Raw genomic sequence first — 19,432 nt, 5'->3', positions numbered from 1 at the left:
CTCAGGGACAGAGCTGTCACTTCGAGTACGGTAGGAAGGGACAGTCTTCCTGGTCAGGGCTCTGGGGCCGGGATGGTCCACTTCTGGGCCAGGAGGTGTCTAACCCAGTCCCTCCCTTGCCTGGTTCATGGGAGGAGGTGAGGAGAGGGGCTAGGGCTCTCACATGCCCCCACCCCTCACTAATACGCTCCTCCCTGGCACAGAGCCCCAGGTGACTTTCTGCACCTGGCTTAGCACAGGGACTGCAGCCTCTGGCCCGCTGGATCCTCTGAGCCACTGGGTGGAAGGGGCAGAGGCACTGACGGCCCATCCATCACCCTGAGCCCAGTGCAAACAGTGGGCTGGGCCCCAGGTGAAGCCCAGGGTGAGGCTCAGGGAGGGCAGCCCAGGCTTTGCAGGCCTCTGGGCCCCTCCCCATGATGCTGGGCACTGCCAGGCACAGGGCCGCAGCCCCAGGGGCCCCCAGTGCTGTTTTGGTGGCTTCCTGGGACCAGGTCAGCCCCTGGGGGCCTTGCAGAAGCCTGGGAGGCAAGCCTCTGTCCTCTCCTGCCTGGGCGCTTTCTCTGGGTGGCCAGAGCCCAGGGGGGCGCATCCTGGGTGAGAGGATGCAAGCCTCCATTTCCCCACCCGAGAAAATGATAAATGCTGGTTCCCAGGCATATGCTGAGGGCCCTCTGGGGACTGACTTTGGGAGACAGAGTCCCCAGCTCCCCTGAAGACAAGAGCCACGGCCCGAGCCCCTCCCCTCCAAGCACAAAGAGCCAGGACATGGAGAGGACGGTTTATTGTGTAAAGAGGCCGATTGTACACAGCAAAGATTGTACTGACACAAATAGGGTGAGGGAGACCCAGAGGCCAGAGCTGGAGGGTGGAGGGGTGGCATCCTGCCCCCTCCGCCCCCCAGTCATCCAGGCAGCGGGTGGGGGCAGGGAGGATCGAATGGTTCCCTCCCCACCCTTCTCTGCCCCTACTGGATAAGAGAGTCAGGCTACATCCATTGACCAGAGAGAATATAGCAGGAGACCCTCAACACCCCACTGCAAACCCCTAAAATGCAGGAGGTCCCCCAGTCTGGCTTCTGCAGTCTAGTAGCCCCTGGTCTCCTCCTCAAGTGACCCGGACACTGTCCTTCCTCCTTTGGGCCCCAGCAGCAAGCCTGGTCCTGGACCAGGTGGTTCCAGGTTAGGAGGCTTGGAAAGGCTCCCCTGTCCCTGCCAGGTGCCTTAAGGGACAGCTCACAGCTCCCTGTAGGGCAGCCCCTTAGGGCACCGTGGCCCCTGGGGGTGGGTAGCACAGAAAAGGGGTCTTGAGGGGGAGCCAGAGTGAGGCGGGGGCTCTGGCCAGGGCCTGAAGCCCTGGAGACAGGAGGCTTCTGTGAGTCCACAGCCACCCAGATGCCCCTCTGGGGAGGGGGAGGGGGAGGGCAGCCTGTCCCCACCATCCCAGCTACAAGGGGCCTTTAGAGCCTGCCCCCCCCCAGGACTCAGCCACTCTGTCAGCCCCGGCTCTGATTGTGGTCATTTAAAGCCCAGAACACGGAGTCAGGGGAGCATCAAGGCGCCAGGGCCCCCACCCTCCCCCGGTCCCAGCCTCACACCCGCTGGATCTCAAACAGCTTCACATCCGTGTCGTACCAGACAGGTGGGTCCACATTCCTGCGGAGGGAGTCGGCTGTCACGGGGGGCGGGGGGGGGGGGGGTGCTGGGAGGCCTTGCAGGAAAGACTGGGGAGGAGCTAGGACGTGGTACAGCCCAAACCCCTTCCACCCTGCTGTCCCACCCTAGGCAGTGGGAGCCCACCCTCGACTAGACGAGACCCTCCTGGTTGACCGTCTCGACATTAAGCCTACTGCCATGCCGGGACCCAGAGCGGAGGCCCCCGCTGAGTCCCCGCCGCCCCCCCACCCCCGCCGGGCAGACCCACCTCAGGTAGATGACGCCCCACATGTAGGTGCGGAACCACATGGCCGTGCCCGAATTGGCCTGGTACTTGCGGATGAGGATGGGGTGGGGCACGGGCAGCAGCCCCACCAGGGTGCCGTGCTGCAGGAACCTCAGGATCTCTGACTCGTCCGTCAGGCCCCTGCCAGGACGAGGGGATGGTTTCCAACGTGCCCACATGGGGAAACCCACCCTGAAAGTCGAGGGGAGCACGGGACCCATGCTCCCGGTCACACCCAGCCCCGCCCGGGCCCACCTGCTGCCCCCCACCCCCTCCCCAGGCCTCACTTGTCAATGCAGATCTTCTCCACCTGGGGAACCAGCACCTGAAGCAGCCTCATGATCGTTTGCAGTGGCAGCTTGGACTTCCACGAGAGAACCTGGGGGAGGGACGGGGGTTCCTGGGGCTGGGAGAGCAGCCCCCACCGGCGAGGGGCTAGGCCTGACCCCTGACCCAGAAGCACGGGCTCCCCGGGGCAGAAAGGGTCCCCGCTCACCACAACAAGGGCCTGGCCCAGGGCAGGGCCCATGAACACTGACGGTTATTCATGGCAAGAGCTGTGGCCTGTCATCGAGCACAAACTACGTGCCAAAAGCTGTCCCCTCGGATCCTCACAATGACATGACCAAGTAGGACGTTTATGCCCACTGAAGCACAATTAGTAGTGATCACAGGACACACACAAGGGAGTGGACAAGTGAACTGGGGAAGGAAGCTGGAAAGGAAAGCTTAGTAAGGAAGCCAGCGCTGTGGGCAACTGGAGTTCAACCCTGCAGCATATCCCGGAACAATGTAGACAGAGGAAGCAACCCAGCCAGAGAGTCCAAGGTCACCCAGCCGGAAGGAGTGATCTGGAGCCTGGCTCCCAGGCTCGTTCTTGGATTTGGACACATTCCCCTCCGAGCCTTCACTGAGCTGTTCGTAGGGCCAAGAGCCCCCGCCCCGCCCCCACCTCAGAGCCACCCGCCCAAACCCTCACCCACTCCGATGTTGGGCTCCACTGCCCACTGGCTGACGCGCTGGACAGTCGCCGCTGCTCCCGCCATGCCTGGCCGGGCTCCTGCACCCAGGGAAGGGACAGGAGTGAGGGGTACAGGGAGCAGGCATGGGGCAGAGGACAGAGGGAAAGCCCTTCTTCCCAGGCCCTCCCATAGCCTGGAATCTAGGAGGCAATGACACTGGCCCCTTTGGCGGGGGGCTCACTCCGAACAGTGGGGACAGCCCAGCCCAGTATCCTTTGCCCTGGGCTTCAGGCCCTGCCCGACCCAGCCCAGCCTGATGACAGGTTTCAGGCTAGGGGCTGACTGGGCTGGTCGGGTAAAGGCCAGCTCAGCTCAGATAAGATTGATGGATGAGGAGTCTGAAGGCCAAGGGCTTAAGCCTGGGACCAGTAAACAAGGGAGAGGTCTGTGAAAGCACCCCCAGTCCCCAGATGCCCTGGGCACTGGGTTTCTGCCCTCTGTTGCAGGTAATCCCAGAGCACCCTGGCCCGGCCCCCACCGCAGAGGCTGGGGAGAAAGGGAAGTCCCAACCTCACCCCACTGTGGGAGTCCCCGTCACCCACCTCTGCAGTGGGACTGCCATCCGCCGAGCTCTGCTGGGACGTGGGCTCCAGGGATCGCAAGGTGCCATCCTCTGACACCTGGGACTTCTCCGTCAGCTTGTCGATGCCTGAGGGTGGGGGCAGGTGGGTGTGAGGACACCTGCTGTGGGGCCCCTCGGAGGAAGCATCTGCGCTGGGCCCCGCGAGGCCCCCTCTTTCCCCCACTTTAGCAATGCCATGCCTGACCCCCGCACACCCGGTTCTGAGGCGCAGTGCCGCCCCCCCAACCAAGCTAGTCCTCCTCCGCTTCCCAATATCCTCACCCCCACCCCTGCGGCCATTCCCGTACCCTCGGCTTCCCAACTCAGGCCATGCCCTTTGCCAGAGATTGCATGACATCCCAGAGACCCTGTCTGTCCCCCAACCACGCAGGCACCCACACCCCCCTGCCACCCGCCAGGGCCAGACCTGGGGTGGCCACCAGGCTGGTCTTGAGAGTGCCGGGCTCGGCGGGGGCGGCAGGGCGGGAGCCCTCCATGGAGGCGCCCTCTTGTGAGCCAGTTCGGGACAAGGGCTCGGCCGTCCGTCGGCGCCGTTGCAAGGCCTTGTGGATGGCAGGCGGGTCGGTGGGCAGGTTGGCCAGCTGGTGGAAGACGCTGCGCTTTCGGATGATGGCGTAGACCAGGTTGGAGTTTCCTGTAGAGAGGGAGCACGCCTCACCTCGGGGAGGCCCCCTCGCCTCCCCCTCCAGCCGGGCAGGTTTCTGGGAGGGGGAGTCTGGAGGACAGGAGGGCGTCTGACCCCAGAGGTAGGAGAGGGTACAGGGCGCCCAAGAGACGGAGCTGCAGAAGGACTGGCACCCGGCAGTGGGGGTGGCAGTGGCTATACCGAGATGTCACATTGTTGGAGAAGAGCTTCTGGGATGAGCTCCCCCCGTGCCCCTCCCCAGTCCCTTCCAGACCCCCTCACGGCCCAGCACACTAAAGGGTTACACTGGCAAAGTGGGGCAGGCCCAGCGTGTCAGTGTCCACACCAAGCCAGCTGTTCAATATTTTGACCACGTCCCTAAGCCAGGTCACCAGGAAGGAAGAACAATAAGGACAGTATGGCCTGGGCCTGCGCTCTGCTGCCCACACTGAATCCCCTCGACTCTGGGCCTTCAATGCCCCATCCAGCTCTCTAGTCCTGCCTCTCACCACACTGTTCTTTCAGTTCAGCATCTCACCCCAGGGCCTTTGCATATGCTGCCACCCCACACGATGCTTTTCTACCCTCCCCCACCCCCATTCCCCCCTCACGATCAGTGCAAATATTCCTTTTGGAAACAATAATAACCACTAATATTGAAGTCGCCAGACACTCTGCTAAATGCTTCTTGTGGGGCATTATTTATTCTTCCCAACACCCTCAGAGATAAGGACTCTTAGTACTATCGTTACGACTGTCTTATAGCCAAAGAAACTAAAGCTCAGAGAGGCTATGTGCCCACAGTCACAGAGCTAACAAGTGGCCAGGCCCGAACTTACAGCAGGCAGCCTGGCATTTACAACATTCACAGGGCCGGCGCCACTCCGAACTTCCCTTCCATCAGATTTAAGGTGACCTGTTTGTTTGGGTGACCGTCCACTTGAAGCCTCCCTCCGTGCCTCCATCCCCAGCTGGGAGCTCCATAGGGGAGGAAGCATTCTGCTTTGCTCTCCACCGTATCCCCTCCACCCAGCACTGAGCTTGGTATACAGCAGGTGCTTAATAAACGCACGTTGCGTGGACTGGGGGCGGCGGGACAGGGAGCTGTGTCCTCCTTAGACGGGAAGGTGTCCTTGCGCACCGCCCGCCCTGATCCCCATCCGGGCCAGGGGCTCGGGCTGCTGCCTCACCATCAAACTGGTACTGGATGATGTTGTTGAAGGCCTCCAGGAGGAAGAAGACCAGGTGGTGGTTCTGGGCAGCAGAGAAGAGGAACCAGGTGGTGGAGAAGGCCTCCAGCAGGTGCAGGAGCTTATTGGCAGCTACCATGGACAGGCTCTTGAGGTAGGGGGACACTGCAGGGGAGGAGCCGGCTCACTCCTGGGGCCCCCGCCAGCCCTCCCTGCACACCCCCAGCCTGAACAGGACTTCAAACCCCTGCTTCAAACCCCTGCCTGCCCCTTGCCTGTAAAGCCCCCCACAAAGCCAGGAAGAACGAGTCCTCAGAGGCCAAGGCCACACTGGCCACGCCTTCTACAGGACTCCAGGGGGACAGCCCTACTGTTCACAGAGCCACTCATACACGGCCTCTCGCCCACTCCTCGCCACACCTCTGAAAGGTGGCGGTGGGGGCGGGGGGGAGGCGGGTCCGGACACAGATGAAACCATCCCCATTTTTATACAGACTCGGAGAGGTTTGTAAACTTGCCCAAAGTTCCCCGTTATAAAATGGTTGAGCAGGGATACAAACTCAGGATCCGTGAGTCTTTCTGGAATATGAAACGGATACCCCACGCATAATTAGAAACTTATTTTTTGCAGGGCGTGTGAGGGGGAGTCAGAGATAAAGCGCTGTGCGTGGCATGAAGCCATATATCTATCGATCTGTGAGCTTCTTTGTCTCGTGTCTTTCTCCCTCACCAGGCTGGGGCAGGGACGGTGGCCTTCTCGTTCACAAATGCATTTCTCAGAAGCAGCTACACTTAGACAGTGCTCAGTTAAAATGTGTGAGACAGAGGCGGGGAGTGAACCAGTAAGGGAAGGTGCGGTTCTGGCCCCAGAGCTCAGGGTGCACCTAGGGGCCTCCAGGGCCCAGCTCCGGCCCATCAACTCTGGAGTCCAATCCACTCCCTCCCAAGACGTCCTCTCCGAAAGTCAGCCGCACGTAAGTCATCCTACCTCAGCCCACAGGCACCCTGCTTCCTGGGCCCGGCACGCCAGCCAGCCTGAGCCCCTCCCCTGGGACACAGGGGTCTGCAGTCCTTGCGGGAGGCCGGGGCACATCCTGGCGCCCTGAGACCACACTGTCCAAATCCGTGCTGTCCAGCACAGTCACCACAAGCTGCTTGTGGCCATTTAAACACTTGAAACAAAGCTACTTCTAACCGAGATGTGCTGCACCTGTGAAATACACAGGATTTTTGGAGACTGGATGTGAAAAAGAATATAAAATATCCCAATAATTTGGGGGGCGCCTGCGTGGCTCTGATTTTTTAGTTCGGCTCAGGTCACGATCTCACGGTTTGTGAGATTGCTGAAAGCACGAAGCCTGCTCCAGATTCTCTCTATCCTCCTCTCTCTGCCCCTCCCCTGCTCGTTCGTTTTTGTTTTTTTTTTTTCCTCTCTCTCTCTCTCTCAAAAATAAATAAATTTAAGGGGCGCTTGGGTGGCTCAGTTGGTTAAATGTCTGACTTCAGCTCGGGTCATGATCCCAAGTTTGTTGGGTTCAAGTCCCGTATCAGGCTTTGTGCTGCCAGCTCAGGGCCTGGTGCCTGCTTTGGATTCTGTGTCTCCCTCTCTGTCTGCCCATTCCCCTGCTCACGCTCTGTCTCTCTCTCTCTCTCTCAAAAATAAACATTTTAAAACTTTTATATAAATAAGTAAATTTTAAAAATTAAGAAATGTATATCCTAATAATTTGCATGGGGTATAATTATATGTTGAGATGATGGTATTTTGGATAGAGTGGATTACATAAACTATGTTATAAAATTATTGTCACCTGCTTCTGTTTTGTTGTTGTTGTTGTTGTTGTTGTTGTTTTTAATGTGGCTACTAGAAAATTGACCAGAGTAAAGGAAGCTACCATCATACTGCTATTGGAAGGGAGGGGTTTGAGCCAGGGAGGCGCGGCCGGTCAGCCCGTGGCCTGGCGCCACCTGGTGGTGAGCACTGGGAAGGCGGGCTCCCAGCCCCCCTACCGTTGACCACGATGGTGAGCAGGCAATCGAAGAGGGGTTGCAGCCGCTGGTGACCGCTGGTGATGATCTTGTGGAATACCTGTACGAGGAGGCAGAGGGGTGGCCGTGGGGTCCCCTCCACCTCCAGACTGGGCCAAAAGGACATCCCCCCCGTCCCCAGGCCCTGGCCGAGGGAGGTCCCTCACCACAATGAGCAGGTCTGCGTGAGTACCGGTAAAGACCGGGATGTCCATGGGCACGCGCACTGAGTAGGGCTTGTTGAGCCGCACCCCAAAGTTCCGCTCGCCGCTCAGAAGCAACAGGATGAAGACTCCGATGTGCATCAGGCCCACCCGAGCTGCGGCAGGCGGTAACGAGAGTAAGTCACCACACAGGGTGCAGAGGGGAGGAAGGGAGCCCGGGGCAGAGACCCATCTCAGAAGCCCAGGAAGAAGTCCCTTCTGGGAGGTCAGAGCCCCAAGCCTGAGCTCCCGGGGGGCAGCACAGACCGGCCCGACCCACCCCCTCTACAAGGAAGCCCCCCCCCCCCGGGATCTCATGCCCGCCCCCAGCCTTACACTGATCCGCTCGGGCATCATTGAGGAAATAGAGGGTGGGGACCAGGATGTCCAGCACATCACTGCTCTTCAGCACAAAGAAGAGGAATTTCTGGCGGGGGGGGGGGGGGGAACAGGTGGGCAGGGTCAGGGGGGAGACGGCTCTGCCCCACCCCCTCCCCATCCTGGGAGTGTCCCCAGACACTGTCCCCAACCCTGGGCTATCCAGAGTGGCCGCTCCCCATCTCAGGGGAGACCGCTGCCCACCAGGCCAGGTCCCCGAGGCCAGCCCACCTTATTGAAGTCACAGAGCTTCCAGAAGAGGACCAGCAGCTCCTGATGGAACTGGATCTTCTTGGTGGAGTTGGGCAAATAGGTCTGGAGCAGAGGGTTGGAGAGTAGCCGGGCTATGCCCTTGAGGATGAACTGAAAGTCCTGAGTGGGGGACAGCAGGGACCTGTCCAGTCCAGCCCCCTGTGGCTGCGGCTTCCCCACAAACGCCTCCTCATTCCCCCGGAGCCTGGTCCCACCTCTAGAGCCTGAAAGGCCCAGGTTCTGTCATCAATAGCTGTCCTGATGCAGGCCCCTCAGGAAGCTGAGTCCAGGGCAGGTCCGGAGGGAACTCCTGCCCCTCCCCCAGACCACAGGCTCCCCTGTCCCCGAGCGAGGCTGCTCTTAGTGACCCCCCACACCCACACTCTGAACTGGACTCTGTGTTAACCGATGCTATGCCCCCACCCCTCCCCATCGCCGTCACACCGGAGGCACACTCTACTATTCTCAAAGAGCGGTCACTCACTCAGCACCTGCTACAAGAAATCCTCTCAACAAGGCAAGGGGGCAGTTACTGTTTCCGTGTTACAGCCACAGAAGCCAGCGCTCTGGGAACACAAGAACCTCCCCCAAGGTCCCAGGACACAAGAACTCAGGTCTGCCTGGCCTCTAAGGCCACTTTCATTCCCCTGACCAAAACCTGACCTCAGAGCCACCTCCTCCTGGAAGCCTGCCCAGTTGTCCTTATCCAGTTGAGGCCATCAGCCCTTTTCTGCATCTCAAAACCCTCGAAGTCCTGCCATCACAGTTTCACCAGGGGTGGCCAGGTCCACAGGGACCCTGGTTCCTTCCTGTAGGGGTCAGGACTCCCCCTACCCCATCTCGTCTCCAACCCCTCACCCCCCTGCAAGGCCATAACCATTGTGGGGGGTGGGCATTGAGAATCCACTGGAGCAAGAGGAGTGTTCAACTCACCTCTTCACGATGGATGCGGGACAGGTAGTTCACAAACAGGTTCTCAGGTCCTGGAGGCTGCCAAGAGTGGAGCCTGGGATAAGCGGGTGGCTTCACCCCTTGCCCCTACCCCAGGGCTCCCTCAGTCATCCCCAGGCTCACCACGAGGTGCCCACCTGGTATGCCTTGCCCGGCTCTGCTAAAGAGAGTGCCCCGAGCCTGGCAGGGCCAGCTGCCCTCCCCCTACTCCCATCCTTACGTCCGCGTCATCCATGGCAGTGCCTGTCGTGGTGCCGTCCACGGTGGGGCTGGCGCTGGTGGCACTGTCATGGTCCAAGGTGACAATGAGCACCTGGGCAGCCTCCTCCACCAGGGGTTCCCGGTAGTCGGAGAAGAGCAGGTGGTTGTAGGGGATCCCGTAGCCCACAGGGTCATAGGCACACACGGTGTTGAGGAGGGAAGTAAACAGGGGCAGGGCGTGTCTGCGGCAGAGGAGGGGCGAGGCTGTGGAGACCACGAGACCAGCCCTCGTCCACCTCCCAGGTGGCCACGCAGGAGGGTCAGCCAGGCCACCCCCTCGTTCCACAAGTGTTCCGGCGCTCGCCCTAGGCTGGGAGCCAGATTACAGAACCAGGCTGATCCCCTCCTGAGTTAAGAGAGACACCCCGCCTTGTCCTTGCCTGCATCCAGAACCCAGGCCAGGCTGGGCCAAGCGCAGAGGAATTTATTACCAAGAGTGGGATGGCCAGTTATATGGGAAATCGTGTCGATACCCCTTAGATTTTTCTCCCAAGGGCTAAAGCCTATTTTTTTTTAAATGTAAGACTATTTTTAGAGCAGTTTTAGGTTCACAGCAAAAATCACAAGGAAGGAACAGAGATTCCCCTGTACCCCCTGCACCCACACACGCACAGCCTCCCGCACTACCAATAGCCCACGCCAGAGCGGCTCTTTGCCACACCGAACCTACGTGGACACATCATCAAAGCCCACAGTTTACATCCGGGTCCATTCTTGGCACTGCACCATCTACAGGCTTGACAATGACCCTCAGGTCTTTGAGAGGCAGATACCCTCCCTTGGGACTTCAAAAAACGGGCTGGGGTCCCACAGGGTGGGGGGCTTCCCCTCAGGGAGCCTCCTGAGCTGCCTGCACCAACCTGGGCACAGCTCTGCACAGCATGTGTAGCTGCTAAGTCCCACCATGTGCCCCCAGAGCCCAGGGACGCCCCCACGTGGGCCAGGCTTCCCCATCCTTCGGGGTATTTCACGATGCCTTCTCCCCAGCCACTCTTCAGTGGCACTGCTGGATACAAGCCACATGTAGAGTTTACAACGTGGCTGGTCTGAATGCAGATGTAAGTATAAACTACACGGCGGATTTTGAAAACTTAGCATGAAGGGAATGTAAAACCTCTCAATAATTCTGCACACTGGTTACATGCTCAATGGTAGTAGTATTTCGGATATATTCGGTTAAATGAAAAATTAGAATTAAGTCCACCTGTTTCTTTTTTATTCTTTTACTGTCACTACTGGAAATGTTCGACTTGCATATGCGGTTGGCGTTATATTTCTACGGGACAGCACAGCTCTAGATGGAGGACCCAGGCACCATTCCCCTACCCCAACCTCCCCCCACACACACAGTTGGGACATTGGACTTTGAGAGCACAACGTGTGGCCGGTACATTACAAGCCATCACCACCAGGGGGCAGCACCTCCCCTCAACTAAGACTCGGGGCTGGAGAGCAGCCTCCGCTCCCAGCTGCCTGGAACCAGAATGGAAAGAAAGGCCAGGGGCCCCTCACCTGTTCTCCGTGGAACAAAAGAACTGCACCCACGGGTTGGTACTGCCACTGTCCGGAGCTGGGGGCAGGTACATGGCCTCAGAGAAGCATGTCAGCAGCAGTTTCAATAGCTCCATCCTTAGGGAGGGGGGGTTACGGCAGGGGGTTCAGTACCTGAGGATGGCAATTCTCCTGTAGGAGGGCATGCCCGGCCCCAGCTCAAGTCCATGAAAAGCAATGACCCCACTTTATGTCTACCAGATTGATGTTGGGTCCCAAGTGGACAGGGTCTCCTTGAAAGACCCCATGCGTGGTTCCCTCTCTGAGCCGGGGAGTGGGGGGAAGGCCTGGGGTCCAGCCACACTGTGGGCTCCGGGTCCAACCAAAGCTCACCGGTTCACGTCATGAATGTAGTTGGGCTGGGGAGAGTGAGCAAAGCCCACGCCAGCCTCCCAGATGTATTCACAGCTGTCCAGGGAGTGGACATCCTCTGCCGAGTCCTGGGGACACGGTCAGAGAGTGATCAGGCTGGGAGTGAGTGATCAAGACCCCCCACTGTCATCCCTGGGGGCAGAGACCCTCATATTATCCTAAAGACAGATCCTCAAAATGCCCCAGGTGATAATGCACACAAGGGAAGAAATTAATGTTCTTGAAAGCTCATTTTTCTCCTCTGGTTCTTTCACTTCCTCGGTCCAGCTTGAGGCAGGGAGAGAGAGAGGGGGCGGGAAGGGAACGGAATTGGGTGCACCTGGAGGTGAGTGGGGGTGGGGGGCAGAGAACACTCAAGGTCGAGTCCATGGGCCCCCAGGAAGTGAGAGGGCCAGACCTCCTCCGTCCAAGCCCCACACCCCCCACCCACTGCCTAGGCGAGGACAATGGGTGCTTGTGCCAGCCTCCCGGATACAGGGGGCAGGGCCAGGCACCAGCTGGCTCCTCTCCAGCTGTACCAGCCACCAGCCCTTCCCAGACCTGCCCGGCTCTCCCAGAGCAGCCCCTGCCCTCACGGCGTCCCGCCCCAGGGAACTTCAACCAGCCCCAACCCAGGACCAGAGCCTTCCCCGGTCTGGGGGGTGGAAGACTGGGGGGCTCTCACCACAGTGCTCCTGCGGTGGCTCTGGACAGTGAAATCTGGGCAGAAGAGAAGGTCAGCGATGGCCAGAAGCAAGGACTCAGCCAAGGGCCGGGCATTCTCGTCGTCGTCCTCTCCCTGCTAGGGACATAACATATAGGCCGCCTCAGTGGTCGCTGGCCAAGGAGAGGTGGCCCCAGAAGGCGGCTGGGATCTGGGCCCAGGCAGGCACCCACGGGCAGTGGGATGAAGGTAGAGGCAGAAGAGAAAGGAAGTAGATTCCCAATCACCTCAAACCTCCTTAGGCAGAAGGGGGCCAGAGCAGGAGCAGGGCTGGGACCCTGGGAGGAAAAACCCTCCCCACTGACTGGGAGGAGCCAGGCCAGGTCCCTAAAACTCTAGAGCCTCAGGCCTGCTGGGAATCACTGGGGTCCTGCCCTCGGCCCGGGAGGGGGCAGCCAGGGAGGGCAAGTGCCCAGCTGCCCTGCCCCACATCTGCCCAGCTGCAGGGGCAGAGACCCCTGTGGGAGAAGCCCCCTCCTCAGTAGCACCCCCTACTCGCCTACTCGCGTACTTCCCAAGCGCCACAAGAGATTTGGAGGAATATGACCAACCCCAAATGGGTTCTCTCCCTGTCTCCCCATCACCTCCCACCCAGCCCCACAGCCAGGCCCACAGACCCCTCCTCGCCCTGCCCCGGGCACTGTGGACCAGAAGAAGCCCCTCCAGTCAGGGTCCTCAAAGATGTAGGGCAGCACACGGGTGAGAAGCCGGCTGCAGTTCAGAACGATCTGCTTCTCCTTCTCCGAATGGCAGCCGCTCTCTGCTCCCTGCACCAGCTTCTCCACGGCCTGTGGGGACACGCAGAGGGGTACACTAGAAGGGTGGGGAGTGGGGCTCTGACACTTGGGGTCACTCCAGGCTTTGGAGGGGTAGAGGCAGACTGGCTCAGTCAGCCCAGGGGGACGGGAAGTGGCCCAGAGAGCAGCCTCACTGGGGAGCCCAGCCCGCCGCTCACTGGCTGAGACCTTGCTAAGTGACCACCTGTCTGAATCTGTCTCGTCATCTGTAAAATGGTGACAGTAACAGCGTCCACCACACAGGATGAGCTGAATAAGCGGATGTGTGGGAAGGTGCTCAGCAAGGTGGGGGCCGGAGGAAGCCCTCACAGGGAGTGGGTGCCAGGATCACTTCCCTGCCAGAGCCCAGCCAGCGGGTCCAGGTGGGTGCCACCTCGAGACTGCCCAGACCTGGGCAGGCGGGATGCCACGGGGACCTGCTCTGTCGGTCCCCAGGGCTGGGCCAGCTTCCGCGCCCCCCTGGGAGGGTGGGAAATGGCCCAGCAGGGAGTGGCAGCGAGGGACGGGGTACCTTGCGCTCACCTTGTAGCACAGAGTGGCCAGGTTGGAGGGTGACTCCTCCCGCACAGCCCGGATCTCTGCCGCTGGCACCAGGGCAAAGACATCCTGCACCGAGGTGGCCGTGTCCGCCCAGAACTGGTCCCAAAAGGCATCATCGGTGGCTTCCACAGGCTGTGGGGGGACCCGGTGTGTCCACAGTGATTACACTATCCCTTGCCGACAGGCCCACAGTTTGACCAGTCTGTAGCCAAGGGAGCCCCAGCAAGGAAGCCACGGTCCCCTTGTGCCATCCCTGCTGGTGCCCAGGAGCCCTCCCATGTGGGGGCCATGCTGCAGCCATCACGAGCCCGGGCTGGCACAGGCAGGCTGGAGACACTTGGTGCGGATGCCAGAGGTCAGCCGGGCACTGAGTTCGGCAGCCAAAGCCTAACTCAGTCCCTGAGGGACAGGGAAACTCACCGTCCTCCTCTGGCAGGGCCTCCCCTCCTGGGGACCTCCCCAGGCCAAGCTGCTAGGTCAAGTGCCCGGGGACCAGACCCAGGTCATGCCCCTCCCCAAGGAAGAAGGCAAGACGATGGATGATCGATGGATGATCATTTCGCCTAAGCCCAGCCTCACCGTCTCCCCTCGGCCCCGGCTTCACCCTCTCCCGGCGCACCCAAGTCTAAAGGAGTCAACCCGCATGGCTCTCTGACTGCCCCTGCTCCTCTCAGCACTCACCGCCAGCACCGCAGCTCAGTCCACTCTTGCCAGGGCCCCACCTCCAAATTTATCTCCTCGATCCTGCCTCCACACTGCCCCCAATCCATGTTCAAAGCACAGCACCGAAGGCACTGTTCCCTCCACAGAGAGCTTTAGGGCTCCCCACTGCCTGCAGGACTGAGTCCAGACCTGGGCCAGACAGTCAGCCAAGATCTGACCTAACATACCTACATGCGTGCACACATGTGTGCACACGTATCTACACACGTATGCACACACACACACATATTGTACACGGCGCACACACACCAGTATGTACTATCCCTATGACACAATCCTGTCACAACTTCTCTCTGCCTTTGCTCGGACTGTCCCCTCTTCCCCGCATGCCCACCCTTCTAGCACATTCCAAAGTCCCACCGGTCCTAGGGAAGTGACACACCTTAAACACAGTTGTGCATTTTGAATCACATAGGCAGTTCACAGACGGCACCAATTTGAATCATCAATTCCACTTCTAGAAACCCTAAAGAAATGATCAGACAGGTGCACGTATAAGGATGCTCACTGACGTGCTATGGTTGATAATAGTGAGAAGTTGGAATCGACCTAACTAGCCAACAATCAGGGAACACTCAAAAAGTTAAGACACCTCCATATAACAGGTTATTATGCAAACCACCAGAACCGTGTTCCCAAGGAGTGTTAATGAATGAAAAACACTCAAGGTACAACACTGTGTGGAAAAGATAAGGTAAAAACTAACTGCAAGGTGGTCACAATCTTTGCTAAATTATACAGCAATAAAAGCCTAGAAGAAAATGACAGAATGTTCACAGAGATTAACTCTCTGGGTGGTTTTTATTTTTTAACTGATATTTTTTGGCAAGCGCACGTATCACTACTTTTTCCTTTTGAATGTTCGTCTGCTGAGGGCCAGGGTGTCCGAGGCACCCTCTGAACAGCAGCTCCCACAAGAGACCCTGGTTGCTCCATCAACCCAGCCTTCTCCCTTCTCTGAAAGTGCTGATAAATGCCCTGCTACCACACAAACCCACACACAGTGTGCATTACTCTTACCATCAAAAAATATATGTATATATCTCATTTAAAAATAACTCCGTCCTCTGAATCCCCTTCTTCCAAGAATTCTCCCAGAGCTCTAGATCCAGACAGGATTGCTTCCACCTTGGAACCCTGCTCCCCACCCTCAGTCACTCATCATAGGCCCTGACTCCAGGGTCTCAATGCACCTGCCTCAAGACCCCATTAGCCCACCAGCCCTGTTTCCTTGACCCTGCACTTGGGGCATATGGCAGATGTTCAGCCAATATTTGTTCAGGGAAAGGCCATCATTAGTAGAGATCGCTTCAATCTAGTCCCTGGGCAGGGCTGAGCACCAGTGGGGCTGTCCAAGCTCCGGGTGGGGTAGAAAGCCTCACCAAGGTCCACGTGTACCCTGGCCCACTCCCCAAGCAGCGCCCCCCACCTTCCAAGTTACAGGAGAGCACTTGGGGGACAGCACATGGCCACGGCCCTCAGGCCAGGCCTGGTACCAGGGCCTGCTCAGTCTCAGAACTGGTAGAGCAAGTTAGCTGGGGAGAAGAACAAAGGCCAAAGGAGGGGCCCTGGGGCTGGGGTTTGCTGGCCCTCCTGCCCTCAGCCAGGACAGCCCTCTGACAGTCACTGGAGTCACAGGATGCCACAACCCCCCCCCCCCACACACACACACAGTGTGGGTGACCAGGATTGGGGTGGGGAAGGACATCCTAGAAAACCTGGGAGCACCTCTGGGAAGCCCCCATCTCTGACACTTTCCCCACCACCCAGGTGGTTACTACCCCCTTAAAGGGGCAGAAACTCATCTGAGCACCAGTGGACTTGACCTCTGGCCCAGTTCATCAGGCAAGTATCACCTAGGGACTGAATTCAAAATGAGGAGAGAGACTTAGAAGGAAACTTAGGAGGCCCCAGGCTAGTCCAACCAAGAAGCAGAAGAGAGTCCCAGCTCTCTGGCTCCCATTGCGGCTCGGTCACCATCACCTGGCTTCAGCTCGGTCACCATCACCTGGCTACCCCAGGCTGGCCTGATGCTATGGGTATTGGCCAGGGTCACTGGAGCCTCTCAGGCTTCTGAGGGGAGAAACACAGCTTAGCTCTGGTCCCAGTTACCTGAGCTGGGCTCCACACAACTCGCGGAAGCTTCTAGAGTCCAAGCCAGTCTTTTTTGAAAAGAGTATTTTTGCTGGAGGTAGGAACGCTCTTGCTGCCAGGGCATAGGAACTGAACTACCCTGGTGGGAAACCAGATATTCTTAGCCCGGTTTTGCCAACATCTGCTCAGGCCAGACCCCCCACCAGCTTAGGGGCCCAGCTACATCTTTTCAACTTGCTGGGGGTGAGAGGGAAGGAAGGACCACAAGTGCTCTAGTCTGCTAAGGGTGACCTGTCCTGGAGGACCGTGTCACCACAGATTCACACGCACATATATGTGCACACATGTAAACATGGACCCACCAGGTTTCACCTGGCCTACAGAGAGAATCTCCAAAAAGGCAGGATCTAGGGGAGGGTTCCAGGTCCAGGAAGGTCCTCCTTCTAGCGCCCCACCCATCCTAGGGAAGGTTCAGGAAACACAACCCAAACTGCTAAGCCTCAGGACCAGGGTCGGGCCTAGCCCAGGGCAGGAAGAAAACAGGATGCAGTGCAGGAAGACAGGGAAGGCCCAGCAGTGGTGGCTCACGTCCACGCCACAGGAAAAGGTGCTGGGTCGGTTTGTCTGTGGCCCAGAACAAACATCTGTGTTCACAGCACAGCCTCTAAGGATCTGAGACTAGAGGACACCCTGTGGACCACCGGCCTGAGTCTCCTTGGGGATTCTGAGTGGCAAGTTCTGGAACAACCAACTGGGATCTGGTCTTCACTCCCCAGCTGCCCAAGCCAAGTTACTCTGCAGGACCGGAGGCTTCAGGGTCTCTCCCTCAGGCCACCCCAGGTCCCTTCCTACCTGCAGGGCCCTACTGGTCTCTGGAGGGAGACCCAACCTGGTCTCCGGCTCCAGTCTTGACCCAAGCCAACTCACTGTCCTCAGCTGGGAAACGGGACAGTAGCATCGCAGCCAGCTCCATAACAGGGCCGGGAAAGCCATGGGCACACTGTATTTTGGGGAGAGGGCCAGCGCAGGTAGGAATCTAATCTACCCAGATCCTTTGGGACCTGGCCGAGCTAGTCCTGCTGGTCTGGCAAAGGACCCTGCCTGCTGAGCCAACAGCCCATAGTTCGTTCCTCCAACAAGGTGTTTCCTTCCCCTGGTAGGTAAACATGGGAGTCTGCCTCCCTCCCTCCTCTCCCTGTGGCCCCACACAGAGGGACTGGCCCACTTCCCACCCATAGACCTAGAAGCCCCATCCCCAAAAAGCCAAGTGCTAGAATGAATCAGGAGCCATCAGGGAAGTGGCTGAGAAGCAAATCTGGTTTCTATCAAATGCCTCTTAGCTGGGTCTGGACTCTCCAGAGGCCCTGGGCATTTGCCAGGCACCTGACCTATCTCTCGTGGGAATGAGAGAGTATAAGACGAGAGGCCCAGCCTCCGGAGCTGTGACCAGCTGGCTGTGGGGAGATGGCTCCCTCAGTCCCACTCTAACTGCCATGAGCAAGAGAGAGCCCTTGGGGGTAAGGGTAAGAGGAAAGTCCCAGACAGCAGTCCTGACTCCCTTGAAAGTGGGGGATCTGCGGAATCAAGGCTGGGCATCTCTGTAGCCAGGGCAGCCTGGTTCAAGGGGTAAGGAGAGAAGGGGTAGGCAGAGAAGCAGCCTTGCTGGGGCCAGGTCCTATATGTTGGGGGCAAGGAGGTGATCCCTGTGCCACTTGCGAATTCAGGGGAGCGTGCAGGCATGGACTAGGCTGAAAGACATCCCCAGGCCCCACAGCAGCCAGTCAAAGACAACTTGGAGGGTTGTCAGCCCTGACCCAGAGAACAGAGGGTACCTGAAAACACAGCCATCCCCACCGCTGGGCCTCAGAGGAGGAGCCCCCTGGAGCAGTGATCCCCAGCTGGGAAACCGGACTTCATGGGCCTGGGAACAGGTCTCTTTGCTAGGCTGCAGTGCTGCCCGCCACTCTTTGCACGTTCTCAGGAAGACCCGGGCCTTCCCTTGCTGTGGACATCGACCTGGGCCCAGAGAGGCCGCTACCAGCGCGCACCAGCTGTTTTCCCCGACCCGGCAGGCGCCGGCCCGGCTTTGTTTGCATTGAATCAGCCAGGGTCTGTGCGTCTGGGAACCTCGGGCACCGAGGGGCAGGGAGGGGAGCAGGGAGGTGGATGGGTGGATGGGGGCGGGAAGGAGGGGAAGCTGGAGACGCGAGGCTGGAGGGGCGGGAGCGGGGGTGGGGTGGGGGGAGGGGGCGGGACAGGTGGCGGACAGCAGCGATGCCGGCTCTGGGAGTAGGCACACGTCAGCCTAAGGTGGCAACAGCGGCTGCGGATAGAGGGATATTCCCGGGAGAGGAGGCTGGGGGTGAGGGACTAGGGCTAGGGGATGAAGCCTTGGGCCACAGGCCAAGGGTCCCACTCCGGCTCTGGCTTCAGCGTCACCCTGCAGGCCAGCCGGTCCCCCATCTCCTGACAAACCAAGTTCGCGCAGCCCCCCGGCCCTGCCCAGCCCCCAGCCCGGCAGGTGGGTGGGGAGGCCAGGGCCCCGGTCGCACCTGCGTCTTGGTGGTGAGCTGGATCACCGCCTTTCGGAAATTCAGCTTAGAGTCGGCCGACCCCATATCGCTGGAGCCCGCTCCGGCCCGGCCCCGGCCCCGACTCCCGCCCCGGCCCGGGCTCCGGCTCCAGCTCCAGCTCCGCGGCCCCCGCTGCTCTCGCAGAAGAGGAGCGGCGCACCCCGCCTGCGGGCCCGGCGTCGGCCCCGCCCCCTTCAGGCTCCTCCCCACTCGGCTCCGCCCTCACGTGGCTCCGCCCCCGCACCTGCCGCGCCCCGCCCCGCCCGCTGCGTGCGCCGGGAGTCTCCCCCTCGGATCCACTGTCGCCCCGCACTCCAGGCGTCCTGCTCCCCGGGACCCCGTACCTCTGCGCCCTCCCTTCGGCTTCAGAGCGCTGTCCCTGTTCCAGCTCTCCCATTTCCACTCGGCCGCCAGGGCCCGCAACCCTCCCAGCCTCCCATTCCCTGCCCCCATCCTCACCATTGGTCCCACGCAGCTCTGGGCCCATACTTTCCCAGGCAGCCCTCTCCTTTGAGTTTCTTCCTTGTCAATCCCGATTCTCCCCATTCCTTTTTTTTTCCCCCCCTCGGTATTTGCTTTCCTGGTTCCCTTTTATTTGACCTGTCAAGCCCACATCACCAGACAGCCCCGCTTTTTTCCAGCCAC

General features: G+C 59.5%; 1 protein-coding gene across 1 annotated transcript; it reads right to left on the bottom strand.

Annotated features, from left to right (window-relative positions):
- Positions 1-1,591: 1,591 nt before the first annotated feature.
- On the bottom strand, positions 1,592-18,832 carry HID1 (HID1 domain containing). The gene is made up of 19 exons (XM_047081752.1): positions 18,767-18,832; positions 13,380-13,529; positions 12,678-12,848; positions 12,022-12,138; positions 11,319-11,425; positions 10,947-11,063; positions 9,394-9,616; positions 9,156-9,212; positions 8,202-8,342; positions 7,929-8,019; positions 7,557-7,708; positions 7,372-7,450; positions 5,362-5,526; positions 3,953-4,180; positions 3,506-3,612; positions 2,921-3,001; positions 2,229-2,320; positions 1,924-2,082; positions 1,592-1,655 (listed from the first exon to the last, which is right to left on the bottom strand). The coding sequence occupies exons 1-19, from the start codon at positions 18,830-18,832 to the stop codon at positions 1,592-1,594; spliced, it is 2,367 nt and encodes a 788-aa protein (XP_046937708.1).
- Positions 18,833-19,432: the final 600 nt, after the last annotated feature.

Source organism: Lynx rufus, unplaced genomic scaffold, assembly GCF_022079265.1.
Source record: "Lynx rufus isolate CCGP_SWC_20201006 ecotype Redwood Valley unplaced genomic scaffold, mLynRuf1.p SCAF_18, whole genome shotgun sequence".
Taxonomy (NCBI): Eukaryota; Metazoa; Chordata; class Mammalia; order Carnivora; family Felidae; genus Lynx; species Lynx rufus.
This window is presented reverse-complemented; position numbering and strand designations above follow the sequence as displayed.

Bases quoted from the DNA above. Each gene is read 5' to 3' on its own strand.
- HID1 (XM_047081752.1), bottom strand. From the start codon at position 18,832: ATGGGGTCGGCCGACTCTAAGCTGAATTTCCGAAAGGCGGTGATCCAG. The intron at 8,020-8,201 runs GTGGGCTGGCCT...CCCCCCCGCCAG, and splicing joins AGCTCTGTGACTTCAATAAG to AAATTCCTCTTCTTTGTGCT. The intron at 3,613-3,952 runs GTCTGGCCCTGG...CCCCACCCTCAG, and splicing joins CAGCCTGGTGGCCACCCCAG to GCATCGACAAGCTGACGGAG.